This window comes from Poecile atricapillus, chromosome 4 (genome assembly GCF_030490865.1).
Source record: "Poecile atricapillus isolate bPoeAtr1 chromosome 4, bPoeAtr1.hap1, whole genome shotgun sequence".
NCBI lineage: Eukaryota > Metazoa > Chordata > Aves > Passeriformes > Paridae > Poecile > Poecile atricapillus.
Window position 1 is genome coordinate 74,754,673 of NC_081252.1, and position 23,721 is coordinate 74,778,393.

At 51.5% G+C, this 23,721-nt stretch overlaps 1 protein-coding gene across 1 annotated transcript; it reads left to right on the plus strand.

Annotated features, from left to right (window-relative positions):
* The first annotated feature begins 9,938 nt into the window (after positions 1-9,938).
* On the plus strand, positions 9,939-22,415 carry TEX261 (testis expressed 261). Its single transcript, XM_058838616.1, has 6 exons — positions 9,939-10,214; positions 12,823-12,902; positions 14,307-14,460; positions 16,352-16,419; positions 17,410-17,512; positions 20,535-22,415. Exons 1-6 carry the CDS (start codon positions 10,145-10,147, stop codon positions 20,648-20,650), a joined length of 591 nt encoding a protein of 196 aa, XP_058694599.1. The 5' UTR covers positions 9,939-10,144; the 3' UTR covers positions 20,651-22,415.
* The last annotated feature ends 1,306 nt before the right edge of the window (positions 22,416-23,721 follow it).

A 23,721-nucleotide genomic window follows, 5' to 3' on the forward strand; every position in this document is an offset into this window, starting at 1 on the left:
CCCCCCCACCTTTCCCCATGATTGATCTCCCCACCTTTCCTGATTGATTCCTCTTTTCCAAGCCCCATTTTCCTGATCCTCTTTTCCCCATGGATCCTCCACCATTCCCATTCACTCCCCCTTTTCCTGACCCTCTTTTCCTGATGGATCCCCCACATTTCCTGATTGATCCCCCTTTTCCTGGGCCCTTTTCCCAATGGATCCCCTCCACCATTCCCATGATTGATATCCCCACCTTTCCTGATTGATTCCCCTTTTCCCGACTCCTTTTCCCCATGGATCCCCCACCATTCCCTCTCTCTCTCTCCCCCTTTTCCCAGCCCCCTTTTCCCCATGGATCCCCCCCACACCTTTTCCTGATCGATCCCACTTTTCTCCACCCCCTTTTCCCGATCCATCCCTCACCTTTCCCTGCCATTCCCTCTCTCTTGTCACCCTTTTCCCACTCCCCCTTTTCCTGACCCTCTTTTCCTGATGGATCCCCCACACTTCCTGATTGATCCCCCTTTTCCCAGCCCCTTTTCCCAATGGATCCCCACACCTTTCCCCATGATTGATCTCCCCACATTTCCTGATTGATCCCCCTTTTCCCAACCCCCTTTTCCCATCGATCCCCCCACCTTTCCCCACCATTCCCTCTCTCTCTCCCCCTTTTCCCGACCCCCTTTTCCCCATGGGTCCCCCACACCTTTCCCCATGATTGATCTCCCCACCTTTCCTGATTGATTCCTCTTTTCCAAACCCCATTTTCCTGATTCTCTTTTCCCCATGGATCCTCCACCATTCCCATTCACTCCCCCTTTTCCCAACCCCCTTTTCCCCATGGATCCCCCACACCTTTCCTGATTGATCCCCCTTTTCCCGGGCCCTTTTCCCGATGGATCCCCTCCACCATTCCCATGATTGATATCCCCACCTTTCCTGATTGATTCCCCTTTTCCCAACCCCCTTTTCCTGATGGATCCCCCCCACCATTCCCCACCATTCCCACTCTCTCCCCCTTTTCCCGACCCCTTTTCCCGATGGATCCCCCACATTTCCTGATTGATTCCCCTTTTCCCAACCCCCTTTTCCCCATGGATCCCCCACCATTCCCACTCTCTCTCCCCCTTTTCCCAACCCCCTTTTCCCGATGGATCCCCCACATTTCCTGATTGATCCCCCTTTTCCCGACCCCCTTTTCCCGATGGATTCCCCACCATTCCCTCTCTCTCTCCCCCTTTTCCCGCAGCCCGGGGCGGGCGGGGGCCGCTCCCCGGTGCGCTCACGGTTCGCGGAGCGCGTCAGGGCTGAGCGGAGCTGACAGGAGAAGCTTTCCCGGGAATAGCGGCGGGATGGGATCAGGCAGGGCTGACCGGAGCTGACAGGAGAAGCTTTCCCGGGAATAGCGGCGGGATGGGATCAGGCAGGGCTGACCGGAGCCTGACCCGCGGCCCGAGACGGAGCCGGGGCGAGCGGAGCTGTCAGCCCGAGTCAGCGCGGCCATGCGGGAACCGAGCGGGAACCGAGCCGGAATGGGATCCACGGGGTGGGATGGGATGGGATGGGATGGGATGGGATGGGATCCATGGGATGGGATGGGATCCGTGGGATGGGATCCGTGGGGTGGGATCCGTAGGGTGGGATCCATAAGATGGGATGGGATCCATGGGGTGGGAATGGAATAGGAAAGAGAGTGGGATTGGGATTGGGATGGGATGGGATGGGATCCATGGATTTGGATTGGAATAAAATAGGAATGGGAAAGGAATGGGAATGGGAGTGGGAAGGGGGTGGGAAAGGAGTGGGAAGAGGATGGGAATGGGAATAGGATAGGAATGGGAGTAGGGATGGGATGGGATGGGATCCATGGGGTGGGATGGGATAGGAATGGAATAGGAATGGGAATGGGATGGGAATGGGAGTGGGAAAGGGGTGGGAAGAGGATGGGAATGGGAGTAGGGATGCGATGGGATGGGATGGGATGGGATGGGATGGGATGGGATGGGATCCATGGGATGGGATGGGATCCATGGGATGGGATGGGATCCATGGGATCCATGGGATGGGATGGGATCCATGGGATGGGATGGGAATGGGGATAGGGATGGAATGGGAGCAGAGCAAGAGTGGGACTGGGAGCAGGGATGGGAGTGGGAATATGAGTGGGAATGGGAATGGGAATGGGAACAAGAATGGGAATGGGGATGGGAATGGGAATGGGAATGGGAATGGGAATGGGAATGGGAATGGGAATGGGAATGGGAATGGGAACGGATCCCCCTGAGCTGCCCCAGCCCAGCAGAGCCACCCTCTGCCTGCCGGCTGCTCCTGTCCCTGCTGATCAATCCTGATCCCTCCTGATTGATCCCAAATCCTTCCTGATCAATCCCTGATCCCTCCTGATCGATCCCAAATCCTTCCTGATCAATCCCTGATCCCTCCCGATCCATCCTTGATCCCTCCTGATTGATCCCCGATCCTTCCTGATTGATCCCCCATTTCCTGATCAATCCTTATCCTTCCTGATCGATCCTCAATCCCTCCTGATTGATCCCAAATCCCTGCGGATCAATCCCTGATCCCTGCTGATCAATCCCTGATCCTTCCTGATCGATCCCTGGCCCTTCTTGACCGACCCCTCCTTTCCTGACGGGAATGGGAACGGTGGGAATGGGAATCTGGGAATGTGGGAATGGGAATTTGGGAATGAGAAATGGGAATAGGAAATGGGAATGGGAATGTGGGAACGGGAATGTGGGAATGTGGGAATGGGAATTTGAGAATGGGAATGTGGGAATGGGAATGTGGGAATGGGAATGTGGGAATGTGGGAATGGGAATGTGAGAACGGGAAAGACAAAAACCCCAGACAAGGAGAAGGGGAGGGGGATTTGGGATCAAATCCCACCCATGGAGATGCTCAGGGACCAAAATCCCATCCGTGGGGATTTATGGGATTAAATCCCATCCACGGGGATTTATGGGATAAAATCCCATCCATAGGAATTTATGGGATAAAATCCCATCCACGAGAATTTATGGGATAAAATCCCATCCATGGAAATTTATGGGATAAAATCCCATCCGTGGGGATTTATGGGATAAAATCCCATCCATGGAAATTTATGGGATAAAATCCCATCCGTGGGGATTTATGGGATAAAATCCCATCCATGGGAATTTGTGGGGCTCAGAAACAAACCCCCATCCATGGAAATTTATGGGATTTAATCCCATCCATGGGAATTTATGGGATAAAATCCCATCCATGGGAATTTATGGGATAAAATCCCATTCATAGGAATTTATGGGGTAAAATCCCATCTGTGGGAATTTATGGGGTAAAATCCCATCCACGGGAATTTATGGGATAAAATCCCATCCATGGAAATTTATGGGATAAAATCCCATCCACGAGAATTTATGGGATAAAATCCCATCCATAGGAATTTACGGGATAAAATCCCATCCATGGGTATTTATGGGATAAAATCCCATCCATAGGAATTTATGGGATTAAATCCCATCCGTGGAAATTTATGGGATAAAATCCCATCCATGGAAATTTATGGGATTTTATCCAATCCATGGGAATTTATGGGGATTTATGGGGTAAAATCCCATCCGTGGGAATTTATGGGATAAAATCCCATCCGTGGGGATTTATGGGATAAAATCCCATCCGTGGGAATTTATGGGATAAAATCCCATCCGTGGGAATTTATGGGATAAAATCCCATCCATAGGAATTTATGGGATAAAATCCCATCCGTGGGAATTTATGGGATAAAATCCCATCCATGGGGATTTATGGGATAAAATCAAATCTGTGGGAATTTATGGGGTAAAATCCTATCCATGGAAATTTATGGGATTTTATCCAATCCATGGGAATTTATGGGGATTTATGGGATAAAATCCCATCCATGGGGATTTATGGGATAAAATCCCATCCACGAGAATTTATAGGATAAAATCCCATCCATGGAAATTTATGGGATTTTATCCCATCCATGGGGATTTGTGGGATAAAATCCCATCTGTGGGAATTTATGGGATAAAATCACATCCATTCCCATCCATGAGGATTTATGGGATTTTATCCCATCCATAGGAATTTATGGGATAAAATCCTATCCATGGAAATTTATGGGATTTTATCCAATCCATGGGAAGTTATGGGGATTTATGGGATAAAATCCCATCTGTGGGAATTTATGGGATAAAATCCCATCCATGGGGATTTATGGGGTAAGATCCCATCCATAGGAATTTATGGGATTAAATCCCATCAGTGGGGATTTATGGGATAAAACCCCATCCATGGAAATTTACAGGATAAAATCCCATCCATGGGGATTTATGGGATTTTATCCCATCCACGAGAATTTATGGGATAAAATCCCATCCATGGGGATTTATGGGGTAAAATCCCATCTGTGGGAATTTATGGGGTAAAATCCTATCCATGGAAATTTATGGAATTTTATCCAATCCATGGGAATTTATGGGGATTTATGGGATAAAATCCCATCCGTGGGAATTTATGGGATAAAATCCCATCCATGGGGATTTATGGGATAAAATCCCATCCATAGGAATTTATGGGATTAAATCCCATCCGTGGGAATTTATGGGATAAAATCCCATCCATGGGGATTTATGGGATAAAATCCCATCCATGGGGATTTATGGGATAAAATCCCATCCATGGGGATTTGTGGGGCTCAGAAACAAACCCCCATCCATGGGAATTTATGGGATTTTGGTGGGAAAAACCCCTCCAGAAGGATTTAGGGGAGCACAAAACCCCATCCATGTTGACGAGCCACAATCCCTGGAATTTTGGGATCCGAGGAATCTTCGGGAAGCTCCGAGCGTGGATCCCCGGGGTTGGATTTGGGATGGGGGTGATGGGAAAGGGGAGGGAGTGGGAAAAGCTCGGTCAGCCCCATAAAAAGCTGGAAAAGGGGAGGGAAAAGGCGCTCCCGGGGTGGATCTGGCATATTTTTCACGGCTGGATTCGCCGGCAGCTCCCGGCGGGGAGCAGCGGGAATTTCACGGGCCTTTGGAAATGGGAGAATGCGGGGGAAAAAAATCCCTGAAAAACAAAAAAAAAGGGAAAAATAAACCTAAAAATAACCCAAGAATAACCCTAAAATAACCCTAAAAATAACCCCGAAATAACCCCAAAATAACCCCAAAATAACCCTAAAATAACCCTAAAATAACCCCAAAGTAACTGCCAAAACAACCCCAAAATAATCCCAAAAATAACCCTAAAATAACCCTAAAACAACCCTAAAATAACCCTAAAATAACCCTAAAATAACTCCCAAAACAACCCCAAAATAATCCCAAAAATAACCCCTAAATAATAATAAAAAAAACCCACTAAAAATAATTCTAAAATAACACTAAAATAACCCTAAAAATATCCCAAAAATAACCCCCAAAATAGCTCCAAAATAACCCCCAAATAACCCCCCAAAATAAAGCTGAAAATAACCCAAAAATAACCCCTAAGGAACCCCAGAAATAACCCAAAAAATAACCCAAAATTAACCCTAAAATAACCAAAAATAACCCCAAAATAACCCCATAAATAACCCAAAAATAACCCAAGTATAACCCCAAAACCACCCACAAAAGTAACCCTAAAAAACCCTAAAAATAACCCCTAAAAAAACCCCAAATAAACCCCAAATAATCCCCAAATAATCCCCAAATAATCCCCAAAATAACCCAAAAATAACCGAAAAATAACCTCAAAAATAACCCAAAAGTAACCTCAAAATAACCCCTAAAATAACCCAAAAATAACCCCAAAATAACCTCAAAAATAACCCAAAAGTAACCCCAAAAATAATCCAAAAATAACCCAAAAATAACTCAAAGATAAACTCCAAAATATCCCCAAAATAGTCTCAAAATAACCCCAAAATAACCCAAAATAACCCCAAAATAACTCCAAAATAACCCCAAAAATAACCCCAAAATAACCTAAAAATAACCCAAAAATAACTCAAAAATTACCCCAAAATAACCCGAAAATAACCCGAAAATAACTCAAAAATAACCGTAAAATAACCCGAAAATAACCCAAAATAACCCTAAAATAATCCCAAAATAACCCCAAAATAACCCTAAAAATAATCCCAAAAACAACCCCTAAATTACCCCAAAAATAACTCTAAAATAATCCAAAAAATAACCCCAAAAAAATCCTAAAAATAACCCCAAAATAACCCCAAAATTACCCCAAAATAACCCCAAAATTACCCCAAAATAACCCCAAAACAACTAAAAATAACCCCAAGACAACCTAAAAATAACCCAAAATAATCCTAAAATAACCCAAAAGAACCCCAAAATAACCCCACCTGTGGGTCACATCTGGGTCACCTCTGGGTCACATCTGGGTCACCTTTGGGTCACCTCTGGGTCACATCTGGGTCACCTCTGGGTCACCTCTGGGTCACCTTTGGGTCACCTCTGGGTCACATCTGGGTCACCTCTGGGTCACATCTGGGTCACCTCTGGGTCACCTCTGGGTCACATCTGGGTCACCTGTGGGTCACATCTGGGTCACCATAGGGTCACATCTGGGTCACATCTGGGTCACATCTGGGTCACCCCTGGGTCACATCTGGATCACCTCTGGGTCACATCTGGGTCACATCTGGGTCACCTGTGGGTCACGTCTGGGTCACCTTTGAGTCACCTTTGGGTCACATCTGGGTCACCTCAGGGTCACGTCTGGGTCACCTTTGGGTCATCTCTGGGTCACCTTTGGGTCACCTGTGGGTCACCTTTGGGTCACATCTGGGTCACCTCTGGGTCACCTCTGGGTCACATCTGGGTCACCTGTGGGTCACATCTGGGTCACCTCTGGGTCACATCTGGGTCACCTGTGGGTCACATCTGGGTCACCCCTGGGTCACATCTGGATCACCTCTGGGTCACCTCTGGGTCACATCTGGGTCACCTGTGGGTCACGTCTGGGTCACCTTTGGGTCACCTGTGGGTCACATCTGGGTCACCTCTGGGTCACATCTGGGTCACCTGTGGGTCACATCTGGGTCACCCCTGGGTCACATCTGGATCACCTCTGGGTCACCTCAGGGTCACATCTGGGTCACCTTTGGGTCATCTCTGGGTCACCTTTGGGTCACCTGTGGGTCACCTTTGGGTCACATCTGGGTCAGCTCTGGGTCACCTTTGGGTCACCTGTGGGTCACGTCTGGGTCACATCTGGGTCAGCTCTGGGTCACCTTTGGGTCACCTTTGGGTCACCTTTGGGTCACATCTGGGTCACCTCTGGGTCATCTTTGGGTCACCATAGGGTCACATCTCGGTCACCTATGGGTCACGTTTGGGTCACCTCAGGGTCACCTTTGGGCCACCTGTGGGTCACATCTGGGTCACATCTGGGTCATCTGTGGGTCACCTTTGGGTCACCTTTGGGTCACCTCTGGGTCACATCTGAGTCACCTTTGGGTCACTCCTGGGTCATCTTTGGGTCACCTTTGGGTCACATCTCGGTCACCTTTGGGTCACCTCTGGGTCACCTGTGGGTCACCTCAGGGTCACCTTTGGGTCACATCTGGGTCACCTCAGGGTCACTCCTGGGTCATCTTTGGGTCACCTGTGGGTCACATCTCGGTCACGTCTGGGTCACGTCTGGGTCACCTTTGGGTCACCTCTGGGTCACATCTGGGTCATGTCTGGGTCACATCTGGGTCACGTCTGGGTCACCTCTGGGTCACATCTGGGTCATGTCTGGGTCATGTCTGGGTCACCTGTGGGTCACCTTTGGGTCACCAAGTCACCGGTGCCACACGTGCCACGCGCCCGGCACTTTGTCCCCTCCCTTTTTGTCCCCTCCCTTTTTGTCCCCTCCCTTTTTGTCCCCTCCCTTTTTGTCCCCCCATTTTTGTCCCCCCATTTTTGTCCCCCCATTTTTGTCCCCTCCTTTGTCCCCTCTGTCCCACAGGGAGGGTTCATGAGCTGCCCCTCCCCCCAAACGAGGCTCCCAGCACCCCAAAATCAACCCCAAGCACCCCAAAATCAACCCCAAGGACCCCAAAAAAGAGACCCCAAAAAGAGCCCCCCGCACCCCAAAATCAACCCCCAGGACCCCCCAAAATAAACTCCCAGCACCCCCAAAATGAGCCCCTCATCACCCCAAAATCAGCCCCTCAGGACCCCTAAAATGAACCCTCAGCACCCCAAAATGAGCCCCCGGACCCCAAAATGAATCCCCAGGACCCCAAAAACGAGACCCCAACCGAACCCCACAGCACCCCTAAAACGAGACCCTCTGTACCCCTAAAATGAACCCCAAGCACCCCAAAATGAGCCCCCAGACCCCAAAATGGAGACCCCAAAATGAGCCCCCAGCACCCCCAAAATGAATCCCCAGGACCCCAAAAACCAGACCCCAAAACGAACCCCCCGCACCCCAAAACCCTCCCAGTACATCCCAGTGTGAGTTTTGGGGTCCCTGAATACTTTTAGGGGTTCCCTACGCAGTTTTTGGGGTCTCTTTAGGGTTTTGGGGGTCCTTGCAGCCTTTACATTTTGGGGTCCCTGGACATTGGGGGGTCCGTGTAGAGTTTTGGGGTCCCTGCAGAATTTTGGGGTCCCTGTAGAGTTTTGGGGTCCCCACACATTTTTGGGGGTCCCTATCCATTTCCACGGCCCCTGCAGAGTTTGGGGAGGTTCTTCTCACATCCCTGAGCTCTTCACACGCTTTTGGGGTCCCCGCACACTTTTGGGGTCCCCGCACATTTTTGGGATCCCACCACACTTTTGGGGTCCCACCGCTCTTTTGGGGTCCCCCTGCACTTTGGGGTCCCCGCACATTTTTGGGGTCTTCCTGCACTTTTGGGGTCCCCGCACACTTTTGGGGTCCCCGCACTCTTTTGAGGTCTTCCCACACTTTTGGGGTCCCCCCTCGCTTTTGGGGTCCCCCCGAGCTGTGTCCGGTCCTCCGCTCCGGCAGGGGGCGCTGTGGGGAGCGGGCACCGCCTGAGCTGTGTCCGGTCCTCCCCGCCGGCAGGGGGCGCTGTGGGGAGCGGGCACCGCTCCTTCCCGCGTCTCGCTGGTTCCGGCGCCGGGCCCGGAGCGGCACCGGGAGCGACCCGGGAGAGACCGGGAGAGACCCGGGAGCGGCCGGGAGAGGCCGGGAGTGGGAGAGGCCGGGAGAGACCCGGGAGCGGGAGAGGCACTGGGAGCGGGCCCGGGAGAGAGCGGGAGAGATCCGGGAAAGGCACCGGGAGCGGCACCGGGGGTGACCCAGGACCAGCCCCAGAGCAGCACCGGGAGCGGGAGCGACCCCGGGAGTGACCCAGGACCGGCACCGGAGCAGCCCCGGAGCAGCACCGGGAGTGACCCGAGAGCAGCACCGGGAGCGGTACCGGGAGTGACCCGGGAGTGACCCGAGAGCAGCACCGGGAGCGACCCAGGACCGGCACCGGAGGGGTACCGGGAGCGGCACCGGGAGCGACCCGGGAGCGGCACCGGGAGCGACCCAGGACCGGCACCGGAGGGGTACCGGGAGCGGCACCGGGAGCGACCCGGGAGCGGCACCGGGAGCGACCCAGGACCGGCACCGGAGGGGTACCGGGAGCGGCACCGGGAGTGAGCCGGAGTGACCCAGGACCAGCGCGGGAGTGCCCCGGGATCGGCCCCGGATCAGCCCCGGAGCAGCCCCGGGATCGGTCCGGTAGCGGTACCGGGAGTGCCCCGGGATCGGCCCCGGGATCGGCCTCGGGATCAGCCCCGGGATCGGCCCCGGAGCGCCCCGGTAGCGGTACCGGGAGTGCTCCGGATCAGCCCCGGACCAGCCCCGGAGTGGTCTGGTCTCGGTACCGGGAGCGCCCCGGATCAGCCCCGGGATCGCTCCGTTCTCGGTACCGGGATCGGTCCGTTCACGGTACTGGGAGCGCCCCGGTAGCGGTACCGGGAGTGCCCCGGGAGTGCCCCGGGATCAGCCCAGGACCAGCCCCGGAGCGGTCCGGTCGCGGTACCGGGAGTGCCCCGGACCAGCCCCGGGATCGCTCGGTTGCCGGTACCGGGAGTGCTCCGTTGGCGGTACCGGGACCAGCCCCGGCATCGCTCGGTTGCCGGTACCGGGATCCCCCGGTGGCGGCCCCGCCATGTGGTTCATGTACGCGCTGAGCTGGCTGTCGCTGCTGCTGCAGGTGGCCTTTGTCACCCTGGCCATCGGTGAGAGCCCGGCACGACATGTCGCGACACAGCGGGGGGGGGGGAGGGGCCCGCGGGTCCCGGGACTGGGGGGGGTCCCCGGGTGTCCCCAAAGGCTCAGGGTGTCCCCAGGGTTTGGGGTCCCCGGGTGTCCCAGGGTTTGGGGTCCCTGGGTGTCCCCAAAGGCTCAAAGTGTCCCCAAGGTTTGGGGTTTCTGGGTGTCCCCAAGCTCTCAAAGTGTCCTTGGGATTTGGGGTCTGGGGGTGTCCCCAGGGTTTGGGGTCCCCGGGTGTCCCCAAGCTCTCAGAGTGTCCCCAGGGATTTGGGGTCCCCGGGTGTCCCTGAGCTCTCAGAATGTCCCCAAGGTTTGGGGTCCCTGGGTGTCCCCAAAGGCTCAAAGTGTCCCCCAGGTTTGGGGTCCCCCGCTGTCCCAAGTTTGGGGTCCCTGGGTGTCCCCAAGCCCTCAAAGTGTCCTTGGGATTTGGGGTCTGGGGGTGTCCCCAGGGATTTGGGGGTTCTGGGTGTCCCCAAAGGCTCAGGGTGTCCCCAGGATTTGGGGTCTGGGGATGTCCCAAGGATTTGGGGTCCCCGGGTGTCCCTGAACCCCCAGAATGTCCCTGGGTTTGGGGTCCCTGGGTGTCCCAAAATTGGGGTCCCTGGGTGTCCCTGAGCTCTCAAAGTGTCCTTGGGATTTTGGGTCTGGGGGTGTCACCAGGATTTGGGGTTTCTGGGTGTCCCCAAAGGCTCAGAGTGTCCTCAGGGTTTGGGGTCCCTGGGTGTCCCCAAGCCCTCAAAGTGTCCCCAAGATTTGGGGTCTGGGGGTGTCCCAGGGATTTGGGGTTTCCAGGTGTCCCTGAACCCCCAGAATGTCCCAGGGTTTGGGGTCCCTGGGTGTCCCCAAAGGCTCAGGGTGTCCCCAGGGTTTGGGGTCTGTGGGTGTCCCCAAAGGCTCAAAGTGTCCCCAGGGTTTGGGGTCTGGGGGTGTCCCCAAAGGCTCAAAGTGTCCCCAGGGTTTGGGGTCTGTGGGTGTCCCCAGGATTTGGGGTTTCTGGGTGTCCCCAAAGGCTGAGAGTGTCCCCAAGGTTTGGGGTCCCTGGGTGTCCCCAAGCCCTCAAAGTGTCCAAGGGATTTGGGGTCTGGGGGTGTCCTCAGGGATTTGGGGTTTCTGGGTGTCCCCAAACCCCCAGAGTGTCCCCAAGGTTTGGGGTCCCTGGGTGTCCCCAAAGACTCAGGGTGTCCCCAGGGTTTGGGGTCTGTGGGTGTCCCCAGGATTTGGGGTTTCTGGGTGTCCCCAAGCCCCCCAAGTGTCCACAAAGTTTGGGGTCCCTGCAGGTGTCCCCAGGGATTTGGGGGGGTCCCTGGGTGTCCCTGAGCCCTCAGAGTGTCCCCAAAGTTTGGGGTCCCTGGGTGTCCCCAAGCTCTCAAAGTGTCCTTGGGATTTGGGGTCTGGGGGTGTCCTCAGGGTTTGGGGTCTCTGGGTGTCACAAAATTGGGGGGATCCCTGGGTGTCTTCAAGCCCTCAGATTGTCCCAGGATTTGGGGTCCCTGGGTGTCCCCAACTCCCCCCTGATGTCCCCAAGATTTGGTGTCCCCAGGTGTCCCCAAACCCTCCCGATGTCCCCAAGATTTGGTGTCCCCAGTCCCCCCAGTATTCCCAGGATTTGGTGTCCCCAGGTGTCCCAAACTCCCCCAATATCCCCAAGATTTGGTGTTCCTGGGTGTCCCCAGGTCCCCCTGATGTCCCCAAGATTTGGTGTCCCCAGGTGTCCCCAAACCCCCCCGATGTCCCCAGGATTTGGTGTCCCCAAACCCCCTGAATATCCCCAAGATTTGGTGTCCCCAGGTGTCCCAAACTCCCCCAATATCCCCAAGATTTGGTGTTCCCGGGTGTCCCCAGGTCCCCCTGATGTCCCCAAGATTTGGTGTCCCCAACCCCCCCAATATTCCCAAGATTTGGTGTCCCCCACTCCCCCCTGATGTCCCCAAGATTTGGTGTCCCCAGGTGTCCTCAAACCCCCTCTGATGTCCCCAGGATTTGGTGTCCCCAACCCCCCTGAATGTCCCCAAGATTTGGTGTCCCCAACCCCCCCAATATTCCCAAGATTTGGTGTCCCCAGGTGTCCCCAAGCCCCCCCGATGTCCCCAAGATTTGGTGTCCCCAACCCCCCCAATATTCCCAGGATTTGGTGTCCCCAAACCCCCTGAATATCCCCAAGATTTGGTGTCCCCAGATGTCCCCAAACTGCCTCTGATGTCCCCAAGATTTGGTGTCCCCAGGTGTCCCAAACTCCCCCAATGTCCCCAAGATTTGGTGTCCCCAGTCCCCCCAATATTCCCAGGATTTGGTGTCCCCAAACCCCCTGAATATCCCCAAGATTTGGTGTCCCCAGGTGTCCCCAACCCCCTGAATGTCCCCAACATTTGGTGTCCCCAACCCCCCCAGATGTCCCCAACCCCACATTCCCCCGAACCCCCCTGATCCTCCCTGGGGGCTTCCCCATCCCCAAACTCCGCAATTCCCGCTTTTCCCCAAATCCCACCCTGGGGGCTGTGACACCATCAATGACGTCACCGATGACGTCACTGATGACGTCACTGACGATGTCACTGATGACGTCACCGCCCGCAGCGGCCGGGCTGTATTACCTGGCGGAGCTGATCGAGGAGTTCACCGTGCTCACCAAGAGGATCATCAAGTACATGATCTGGGTGAGTGGAACCGGGAATTCCCAAACTGGGAAATCCCAAACCGGGAAATCCCAAACCGGGAATTCCCAAACCGGGAAATCCCAAACCGGGAATTCCCAAACCGGGAAATCCCAAACCGGGAATTCCCAAACCGGGAAATCCCAAACCGGGAAATCCCAAACTGGGAAATCCCAAACCGGGAAATCCCAAACCGGGAAATCCCAAACCGGGAAATCCCAAACGGGAAATTCCCATCCAGAAATTCCCAACCAGGAAATTCCCAACTGCGAATCTCAACAGGGAAATCCCAAACCGGGAAATCCCAACTGCGAAATCCCAACCGGGAATTCCCAACCAGGAAATCCCAACGCGAATCCCAACTGGAAATTCCCAAACTGGAAAATCCCAACTGGGAATTCCCAAACCGGGAAATTCCCAACCGTGAATCCCAACAGGGAATTCCCAACCAGGAATTCCCAAACTGGGAAATCTCAAACCGGGAAATTCCCAACAGGAAAGTCCCCAACTGGGAATTCCCAACCAGGAAATCCCAACCAGGAAATTCCCAACTGCGAAATTCCCAACCGGGAAATCCCAACTGTGAAATTCCCAGCAAATCCCAACAGGGAAAACCCAAACTGGGAAATCCCAACCGGGAAATTCCCAGCTGGAAATTCCCAACTGGGAAATCCCAAACTGGGAAATTCCCAACCGTGAAATTCCCGACCATGAATCCCAACTGGGAATTCCCAACCAGGAAATTCCCAACCGGGAAATCCCAACTGGGAAGTTCCAACCGGGAAATCCCAACCGCAAATCCCAACTGGAAATTCCCAACTGGGAATTTCCAACTGGGAAATCCCAAACTGGGAAATCCCAACTGGGAAATCCCAACCAGAAATTCCCAAACCGGGAAATTCCCAACCGTGAATCCCAACCAGAAATTCCCAACTGGGAAATCCCAAACTGGGAAATCCCAACTGCGAATCCCAACCGGGAAATCCCAACCAGAAATTCCCAACTGGGAAATTCCCAACAGGAAATTCCCATCTGGAAATTCCCAACCGCGAATCACAACCGTGAAATCCCAACAGGGAATTCCCAATGGGAAATTCCCAGCCATGAAATTCCCAACTGGGAAATTCCCAACCGTAAAATTCCCAACCAGAAAATTCCCAACTGGGAAATCCCAAACCAGGAATTCCCAACTGGGAAATCCCAACCATGAAATTCCCAACCGCGAATCCCAACCAGGAAATTCCCGGGAATTCCTCCCCCTTCCCCTCCCCCCTCCCATCCCTTTGGGAATCCTCAAATTCCCGTCCGAACCCCGTCGGGAATTCTCGATTCCATCTGACCCAGGGTTGAGTTTTTTCTTGGAATTCCATCCCGGATTTCTCTTTTTTTTCCCGTGGATATTCCCAGTTTTCCTCGGCGGTGCTGGTGGGGCTGTACCTGTTCGAGCGATTCCCGGCGTTCCTGGTGGGAATGGGGCTCTTCACCAACCTCGTCTACTTCGGATTGCTCCGGACTTTTCCCTTCATCGTCCTCACCTCCTCCAACTTCATCCTGTCCTGCGGTCAGGGATCCCAGCCGGGGATTTGGGGGGGATTTTTGGGATCAGGAAAGGGCTTGGAATGGCCCCAGGGATTTGGGATTCCCAAGGGCTCCAAATGGTCCCAGGGATTTGGGATCATTGGATGCCCAGTTCAGGGGTTGGGGGATTCCTGGGTGTCCTGGAAATTTGGGATTGTGGGATTTCCCAAAGCTCAGAGAATTCCAGGAATTTGGGATCCTTGGATACGCAAGAGGTCCAGAGAATTCCAGGAATTTGGGGTCCTTGGGTGCCACAAAAATTCCGGGATTTCCAAGGAATTGAGGGTTCCTGGGTGTCCTGGAAATTTGGGATTATGGGATTTCCCAAAATTCCAGGAATTCGGGATCCTTGGATACCCCAAAAGGTCCAGAGAATTCCAGGGGTTGGGGGTTCCTGAGTGTCCCAGAAATTTGGGATTTTGGGATTTCCCAAAGCTCAGAGAATTCCAGAAATTTGGGATCCTTGGATATCCAGTCCAGGGAATTGGGGGTTCCTGGGTGTCCTGGAAATTTGGGATTTTGGGACTTCCCAAAATTCCGGGAATTTGGGATCCTTGGGCGCCCCAAAGATTCTGGGAATTCCAAGGAATTGGGGGTTGCTGAGTGTCTCGGAAATTTGGGATCTTTGGGGTTCTCCAATGGGTCAGAACACCCCAGAATTTGGGATTCCTGGGGGTCCCCAAAGGCTCAGAAAATTCCGGGAATTTGGGATCCTTGGGCACCCCAAAGATTCCGGGAATTCCAAGGAATTGGGGGTTCCTGGGTGTCCCAGAAATTTGGGATTCCCTGGGGATTCCCAAGGGCTCGGAGTGGCCCAGAAATTTGGGATCATTGGATGCCCAGTTCAGGGGTTGGGGGATTCCTGGGTGTCCTGGAAATTTGGGATTATGGGATTTCCCAAAATTCCAGGAATTCGGGATCCTTGGATACCCCAAAAGGTCCAGAGAATTCCAGGGGTTGGGGGTTCCTGAGTGTCCTGGAAATTTGGGATTTTGGGATTTCCGAAAGCTCAGAGAATCCCAGAAATTTGGGATCATTGGATGCCCAGTCCAGGGATTGGGGGTTCCTGGGTGCCCTGGAAATTTGGGATTGCTGGGGGTCCCCAAAGGCTCAGAAAATTCCAGGAATTTGGGATCCTTGGATACCCAAGAGGTCCAGAGAATTCCAGGGATTGGGGGTTCCTGGGTGTCCTGGAAATTTGGGATTTTGGGATTTCCCAAAGCTCAGAAAATTCCAGGAATTTGGGATTCCTGGGGGTCCTCAGAGGCTCGGAAAATCCAAGGAATTTGGGATCCTTGGGCACCCCAAAGATTCTGGGAATTCCAAGGAATTGGGGGTTCCTGAGTGTCGTGGAAATTTGGGATTTTGGGACTTCCCAAAGCTCAGAGAATCCCAGAAATTTGGGATTGCTGGGGGTTCTCAAAGGCTCAGAAAATTACGGGAATTTGGGATCCTTGGGCGCCCCAAAGATTCTGGGAATTCCGAGGAATTGGGGGTTCCTGAGTGTCCCAGAAATTTGGGATTTTGGGATTTCCCAAAGCTCAGAGAATTCCAGGAATTTGGGATCCTTGGATACCCCAAAATTCCAGGAATTCCAAGGAATTGGGGGTTCCTGAGTGTCCCAGAAATTTGGGATTCTGGGACTTCCCAAAGACTCAGAAAATCCCAGAAATTTTGGGATCCCCGCGTGCTCCCGAGCCCTCCAAAAACCCCCCAAAAATCCAGGATTTTCCCAAACCCTCTGGAAAAAAAAATCCAAGAAATGAAAAATCCCAAAATTCCAGGCTTTGGGAAGGGCACAGAGGGCTCCAAAATTCGGGAATTTCCCTCTGGAATGTGCTGATCCCGCTGTTTTTCCCTGTTTTTCCCGGCAGTGCTGGTCGTGGTCAATCACTACCTGGCATTCCAATATTTTGCCGAGGAATTTTATCTCTTCTCCGAGGTGAGATCCCGTCGGGAAGCAAAATCCTGGGATTTTTCCGGGAAAAACTGGAAAATCCCGATTTTTTTGGGGGGGTTAAATATCAAAATCCCGGGATTTTAAGTTTTTTTTTCCCAGTTTTTGTTTTTTTTAGGGATTTTCCTGAGTTTTTAAAATTCCTGGGAAGTCGCAGGTTTGGGGTTTTCCCGAGAAATTCCGGGAATGTGGAAAATTCATCTCAGTTTATCCCTAAAAATTCGGAAAAGTGGGAATTCGCATGGTTGAAATTCCAGGTTTTTCCCATTGGGAATTCCCATTCCTGGTTTTTCTGGAGTTCCTTGGGGAAAATCCCCATTCCTTAAAAATTGAGGAAAATCCCGTTTTTCCCATGAAATTTTTGGGGAGATTTCATGGAATTTAAATTTTCCAGTTGGAATTTTTTGGGAATTCCCGCTGGATTTTTTTGGGAATTCCAGATGGATTTTTTTTGGGAATTCCGGATGGATTTTTTTGGGAATTCCGGCTGGAATTGTTGGGAATTCTGGCTGGAATTTTTTGGGAATTCTGTCTGGAATTGTTGGGAATTCCGGCTGGAATTGTTGGGAATTCTGGGTGGAATTGTTGGGAATTCCGGCTGAAATTTTTTGGGAATTCTGGGTGGAGTTTTTTGGGAATTCTGGCTGGAATTGTTGGGAATTCCAGCTGGAATTTTTTGGGAATTATGGCTGGATTTTTTTGGGAATTCTGGCTGGAATTGTTGGGAATTCCAGCTGGACTTTTTTGGGAATTCCAGCTGAAATTGTTGGGAATTCCGGATGGATTTTTTTGGGAATTCTGGCTGGAATTGTTGGGAATTCTGGATGGATTTTTTTGGGAATTCCGGATGGATTTTTTTGGGAATTCTGGCTGGGTTTTTTTGGGAATTCCGGCTGGAATTGTTGCGAATTCTGGGTGGAATTGTTGGGAATTCCGGCTGGAATTTTGTTGGGAATTTTGTTGGGAATTCCGCAGGTTCTGGCCTATTTCACCTTCTGCCTGTGGCTGATCCCCTTCGCCTTCTTCGTGTCGCTGTCGGCCGGGGAGAACGTCCTGCCCTCCACCGTGCAGCCGGGAGGTGGGAACGGCCCCGGGAACAGCGGGAATAACGGCGGGAATATCGGCGGGAATAACGGGAATAACAACGGGAATAACAACGGGAATAACAGCTGGAATAACAGCGGGAATAACAACGGGAATAACAACGGGAATAACGGGAATAACAGCGGGAATAACAACGGGAATAACAGCGGGAATAACAATGGGAATAACAACGGGAATAACAGTGGGAATAATGGGAATAACAGTGGGAATAACAACGGGAATAACAACGGGAATAACAACGGGAATAACAGCGGGAATAACGGGAATAAGCGTGGGAATAACGGGAATAACAACGGGAATAGCAGCGGGAATAACAGCGGGAATAACAACGGGAATAACGGGAATAATGGCGGGAATAACAGGGGGAATAACAGCGGGAATAACACTGGGAATAACGGGAATAACAACGGGAATAACGGGAATAACGGCGGGAATAACAACGGGAATAACAACTGGAATAACAGCGGGAATAACAGGAATAACAGCGGGAATAACGGGAATAACAGCGGGAATAACAGTGGGAATAACGGTGGGAATAACGGGAATAACAACGGGAATAACAATGGGAATAACGGGAATAACAATGGGAATAACAATGGGAATAACAGCGGGAATAACGGAACAACGGCGGGAATAACGTCGGGAATAGCAGCGGGAATAACTGCAGGAATAATGGGAATGGGAATGGGAATAACGACGGGAATGGTAACGGGAATGGCGGGAATATTGGGAATGGGAATATCAGGCATGGGAGCGGGAACGGGAATGGGAATAGTGGGAATGGGAAGGGGAATATTGAGAATGGGAACGGGAATGGGAATGGGAGCAGGAATATCGGGAATGAGAATGGGATTGGGAATGGGAGCAGGAATGGGATTGGGAATGGGAATGGGAATATCGGGAATGGGAATGGGAATGGGAGTGGGAATATCGGGATTGAGATTGGGAATGGGAATGAGATCAGGATCGGGAATAACGGGAATGGGATTGGGATTGGGAATGGGAACAGGAATATTGGGTATGGGAATGGGAACAGGAACGGGAATGGGAATGGCGGGAATGGGAATATTGGGATCGGGAATGGGATCAGAAATATCGGGAATGGGAGCAGGAATGGGATCAGGAATATTGGGAACAGGAATGGGAATGGGAATGGGAGCGGGAACAGGAATGGGAATGGGAGCGGGAATATCAGGACTGGGAATGAGATCAGGAATGGGATCAGGAATATCGGGAACAGGAATGGGAGCAGGAATGATGGGAATGGGAATATTGGGATTGGGAATGGGATCGGGAATATCAGGAATGGTAATGGGATTGGGAATGGGAATGGGAGCAGGAACAGGATCGGGAATGGTGGGAATGGAAATGGGAATGGGAATGGGAACAGGAATGGGAACAGGAATGGGAACAGGAATGGCGGGAATAACAGGAATGGCAGGAATGGGAATATTGGGAATGGGAGTGGGAATGGGAATATTGAGAATGGGATCAGGAATATCGGGAATGGGAATGGGATTGGGAATGGGAACGGGAGCGGGAATGGGAATGGTGTGAATGTCAGGAATAGCGGGAATAGCGGGAGTGGCGGGAATGGGAATAGCGGGAATGGGAATGGGAATATTGGGAATGAGAGCGGGAATAACGGAAATATTGAGAATGGGAGTGGGAGTGGGATTAGGAATGGGAATATCAGGAATGGGAATGGGAATGGGAATGGGATCAGGATCGGGAATATCGGGAAGGGGAATGGGAATGGGAGCGGTAATGGGAGCAGGAATGGGAGTGGGATTGGGATTGGGAATGGGAACGGAAGCGGGAATGGGATCAGGAATGGGAATATCAGGAATGGGAATGGGATTGGGAATATTGAGAATGGGATGGGAATGGGATCAGGAATGGGAATATTGGGAACAGGAATGGGATCAGGAATATCAAGAATGGAAAAGGGATCAGGATCGGGAATGGGATCGGGAATGGGATTGGGAATGGGAGCGGGAAAGGATTTAAAGCTCATCTGGTTCCAGAATGTCCTGGAAATTTGGGTTTTTTTGGGTGTGGAATGTGTCGGGAATTTGGGATCTTTGGGGTCTCGGAGCCTTTGGAGAATCCCAGAAATTTGGGATCCTTGGGAGATTCCAAGGGCTCCGAGAATCCCAGAAATTTGGGATCTTTGGGGTCTCTGAACCCTTGGAAAATCCCAGAAATTTGGGATCTTTGAAGTCTCTGAACCCTCAGAAAAATCCCGGGGATTTGGGTTCCCAAACCTCTAAAATTCCCAGAAATTTGGGATCCTTGGGAGATTCCAAGGGCTCAGAGAATCCCAGAAATTTGGGATCTTTGGGGGTCTCTGAACCCTTGGAAAATCCCGGGGATTTTCCCAAACCTCCAAAATTCCCAGAAATTTGGGATTCCTGGGTGTCCTTGAATCCTCGGAGATTCCCAGAAATTTGGGGTCTCTGAACCCTTGGAAAATCCCAGAAATTTGGGGTTTCTGAGCTTTTGGAGAATCCCAGAAATTCGGGATCTTTGGGAGATTCCAAGGGCTCAGAAAATCCCAGAAATTTGGGATCTTTGGAGTCTCTGAACCCTCAGAAAAATCCCGGGGATTTGGGTTCCCAAACCTCCAAAATTCCCAGAAATTTGGGATTCCTGGGTGTCCTTGAACCCTCAGAGATTCCCAGAAATTTGGGGTCTCTGAACCCTTGGAAAATCCCAGAAATTTGGGATCTTTGGAGTCTCTGAACCCTCAGAAAAATCCCAGGGATTTGGGTTCCCAAACCTCCAAAACTCCCAAAAATTTGTGATCCCAGCTCACCCCAAAAATCCCATCCCACATTCCCAGCCGGATCTTCCCTCAGGGATCCACAACAAATCCGGGAATTCCAACCCAGCCAGGAAATTCCTTCCCAAGATCCCAATCTCCCCTTTCCCAGTGGGATCCATTCCCTGCTTCCCTCCCCTCTGGAATTCCCATTCCCTGTTTTTTCCCGCAGACGACGTCGTCTCCAATTACTTCACCAAGGGAAAACGCGGGAAGCGCTCCGGGATTCTCCTGATTTTCTCCTTTATCAAGGAAGCCATCCTGCCCAGCCGGCAGAAAATCTACTGAAATCCGGGAATTTTCGGGAATTTCCCCACGGATCCGCATCCGGGATATCCCAAACTGTGCCTCTCTCCGCCGGGAATTCCTCGGGGAATTCGGACTCGGACGCTCCTGGAGCGCTTGGAGCTTTTCCAGCTTTTTTTTTTCCCGCCCTCCGCTGACGTTGGGATCGGATGAGCCCTCGGAATTTTGGGAATTTTTGGGAATTTTCCCGATTCCCAGGGTTTTTTTTTTATGGAGCTGCTCCCGACAGAGCCGCGGATTGGAAAGAAACCGGGAAAAATCGGGAGAAATCCGGAGGATTTTACGGAGCTGTCCCTTCATCCCGTTTTTTCCAGAGGGAAAGGACCTGGAATGATCCCAAAAAAACCAAAATCTCGGGATTTGGGAGGTTTAAATCCCGGAAATTCCCGTTTTTCCCCTCCAGCAAAACCTCGGGAAGGAGTTGGTGGATTTCCATGGGAATCTCCTCGGTTTTTCAGGGAATTCCCAGAATTCCCAGATTTTTCCTTCCTCCTTTTCCAAAGGAAAATCCTCCAAGGGAGCTGAAAATTCCATCCTAAAATTCCCTTTTTTTTTTTTTCTCCTCCCCTGGAATTTTCCTGAATTCCCACAGAAAATTCCAAGAGGAATTTCGGGAAAAGGATCTCGAATCCCACGGAATTCCAACCGGGAGAATTCCAACCCTCTGCTGGTTTTTTTTAGGGAAAAAAATTCCATTGGAAAAGTTGGAATTTTCCTTTGAGACCTCTGGATTGGCTTTTTTTTTTTCCCACCTTTTTGGATTTGCTGGAAAATTCCTGGAAAATTCCTGGATTTGGGAATGGGCTGAACCAGGACAGGAACGAGGAAATTCAGGAATTCCCGATTCCTTTGAATCCCGATTTTTTCCCGGGATCCAGGATGGGATCCCGGGCGTTTTTCCAGCCCGGATCCCGCTCAGAATTTCCTGGAGCTGAAGCGGATTCCAGGGAAATTGTGGAATTCCAGAACTTTTTCACCAGGAAAAGGAAAATCCGGGATGAAACCTCCCTAAATTTGGGAAAGCCATTCCCAGGAATTCCGGGAAGGCGAGAAATTCACGGATAAGATGGAAAATCCCGGATTTTCCTTGAGGATTTGAGGGTTTTTCTTGGGATTGGGATTTTTCCGGATCCCTGGAAGAGTCCAGGGCTGGGATTGTGGAATTTGGGTGGAATTTTCCCACCGGAATTCCAGGATTTTGGGGGAAAAATCCCCAGATTCCGATCCCAGCTCCCCCATCCCTTGGGATCATCGGTTTTCTGGATCGGGAAAGGGCAGGAAAAGTGGGAATTTCCATTCCCTGGAATTTCCCTGGAAGCAGCAGCGAGAGCCAAAAAAAACCCACCTGGATTTGGAAAAATCCGGGAAAAAGCTCCAAGATTTGGGAATAAAATCCAGGAAAATTTCCTGCTCCTTTTTCCAGCAGGAATTTCCCTTTTCCAGGTTTTTTTTTGGGCGGGGATTCAACCTCTCCTTCCCGATTTTCCTCCTGGAAAATCTGCAGGGAAAAGGAGCAGGAATTCAGGGAAATTCGGGAAAATCCCGGAAAATCCCTCCCAGCCTTAAATATTCCAGCTGGAGAAAAAGTGGGAAAAAAAAAAATCTGGGATAAATCCGAGGGAATTCCTGGGGAATGGAGGATTTGGGATTCCCGGGAAAAGAGCTTTGGAATGCTGGGAATAATTCCGGGTGATCCCAAATCCAAAGGAAATAAAGGATTTGATTTGGATGTTGTAGAAAAGGAGGAGCTGCCGGAGGTTCTGTGGGATTTTGGGAAGAGATTCCCGAATTTTTTGGGGGGGGATTTTGAGGGTGGAATTCCCAGAGAAGCCGGCGGATCCTTGGGAATGTTCAAGGCTTGGATCCCTTTGGAATTAGGGGATTTGGGGGGGGGGGGTTGGGTTTGGTGATTCCCGAGTCAAAGCGGTACGGAATTCCATGGAATGCTGGTTTTTCCAGGGATTCCCAGGAGGGCGGGAAATTCTGGGAATGAGGCTGGAAAATCCTGGCAAAAAAAAGGTGAAAAATTCTGGGAAAAGAGGTTGGGAAATCCTGGGAATTCAGGGTGGAAAATCCTGGGAATTTAGAGTGGAAAATCCCAGGAAAGAAGGGCAGGAAATTCTGGGAATGAGGCTGGAAAATCCTGGGAAAAAAAGGTGGAAAATTTTGGGAAAAGTGGCTGGAAAATCCCGGGAATTCAGGGTGGGAAATCCTGGGAATGAGACTGGAAAATCCTGGGAAGAAGGTGGAAAATCCCAAGAAAGGAGGGCAGGAAGTTTTGGGATAAAAGGATGGAAAATCCTGGGAATGAGACAGGAAAATCCTGAGGAAAAAAGGTGGAAAATCCCAGGAAAGAAGGGCGGGAAATCCTGGGAAAAGAGGGTGGAAAATCCTGGGAATTCTCTGTGGGAAAACCTGGGAAAGGAGGGTGGGAAATTCTGGGAATTCGCAGTGGAAAATCCTGGGAATTCAGAGTGGAAAATCCCGGGAAAGGAGGGTGGGAAATCCTGGGAATTCACAGTGGAAAAACCTGGGATAAAAAGGTGGAAAATCTTGGGGAAAGAAGAGCAGGAAATTCTGGGAATGAGGCTGGAAAATCCCAAGAAAAAAAAGGCGGAAAATCCTGGGAAAAGTGGCTGGATAATCCCAGGAATTCAGGGTGGAAAATCCCGGGAAAGGAGGGTGGGAAATCCTGGGAATTCACAATGGAAAAACCTGGGATAAAAAGGTGGAAAATCCCAGGAAAGAAGGGCAGGAAATTCTGGGAATGAGGCTGGAAAATCCTGGGAAAAAAGGTGGAAAATCCTGGGAATTCAGGGTGGGAAATCGCGGGAAAGGAGGGTGGGAAATCCTGGGAATGAGACTGGAAAATCCCGAGGAAAAAAAGGTGGAAAATTTTGGGAAAAGTGGCTGGAAAATCCCGGGAATTCAGGGCGGGAAATCCTGGGAATTCACAGTGGAAAATCCCGGGAAAGGAGGCAGAAAATCCTGGGAAAAGAGGCTGGAAAATCCTGGGAATTCAGAGTGGAAAATCCCAGAAAAGGAGAGTGGAA

Coding starts and splice junctions, on each gene's coding strand:
- TEX261 (XM_058838616.1), top strand. CDS start 10,145: ATGTGGTTCATGTACGCGCTGAGCTGGCTGTCGCTGCTGCTGCAGGTG. Junction 10,215..12,822: donor CTTTGTCACCCTGGCCATCG/GTGAGAGCCCGG, acceptor CACCGCCCGCAG/CGGCCGGGCTGTATTACCTG. Junction 17,513..20,534: donor CTCCACCGTGCAGCCGGGAG/GTGGGAACGGCC, acceptor TTTTTCCCGCAG/ACGACGTCGTCTCCAATTAC.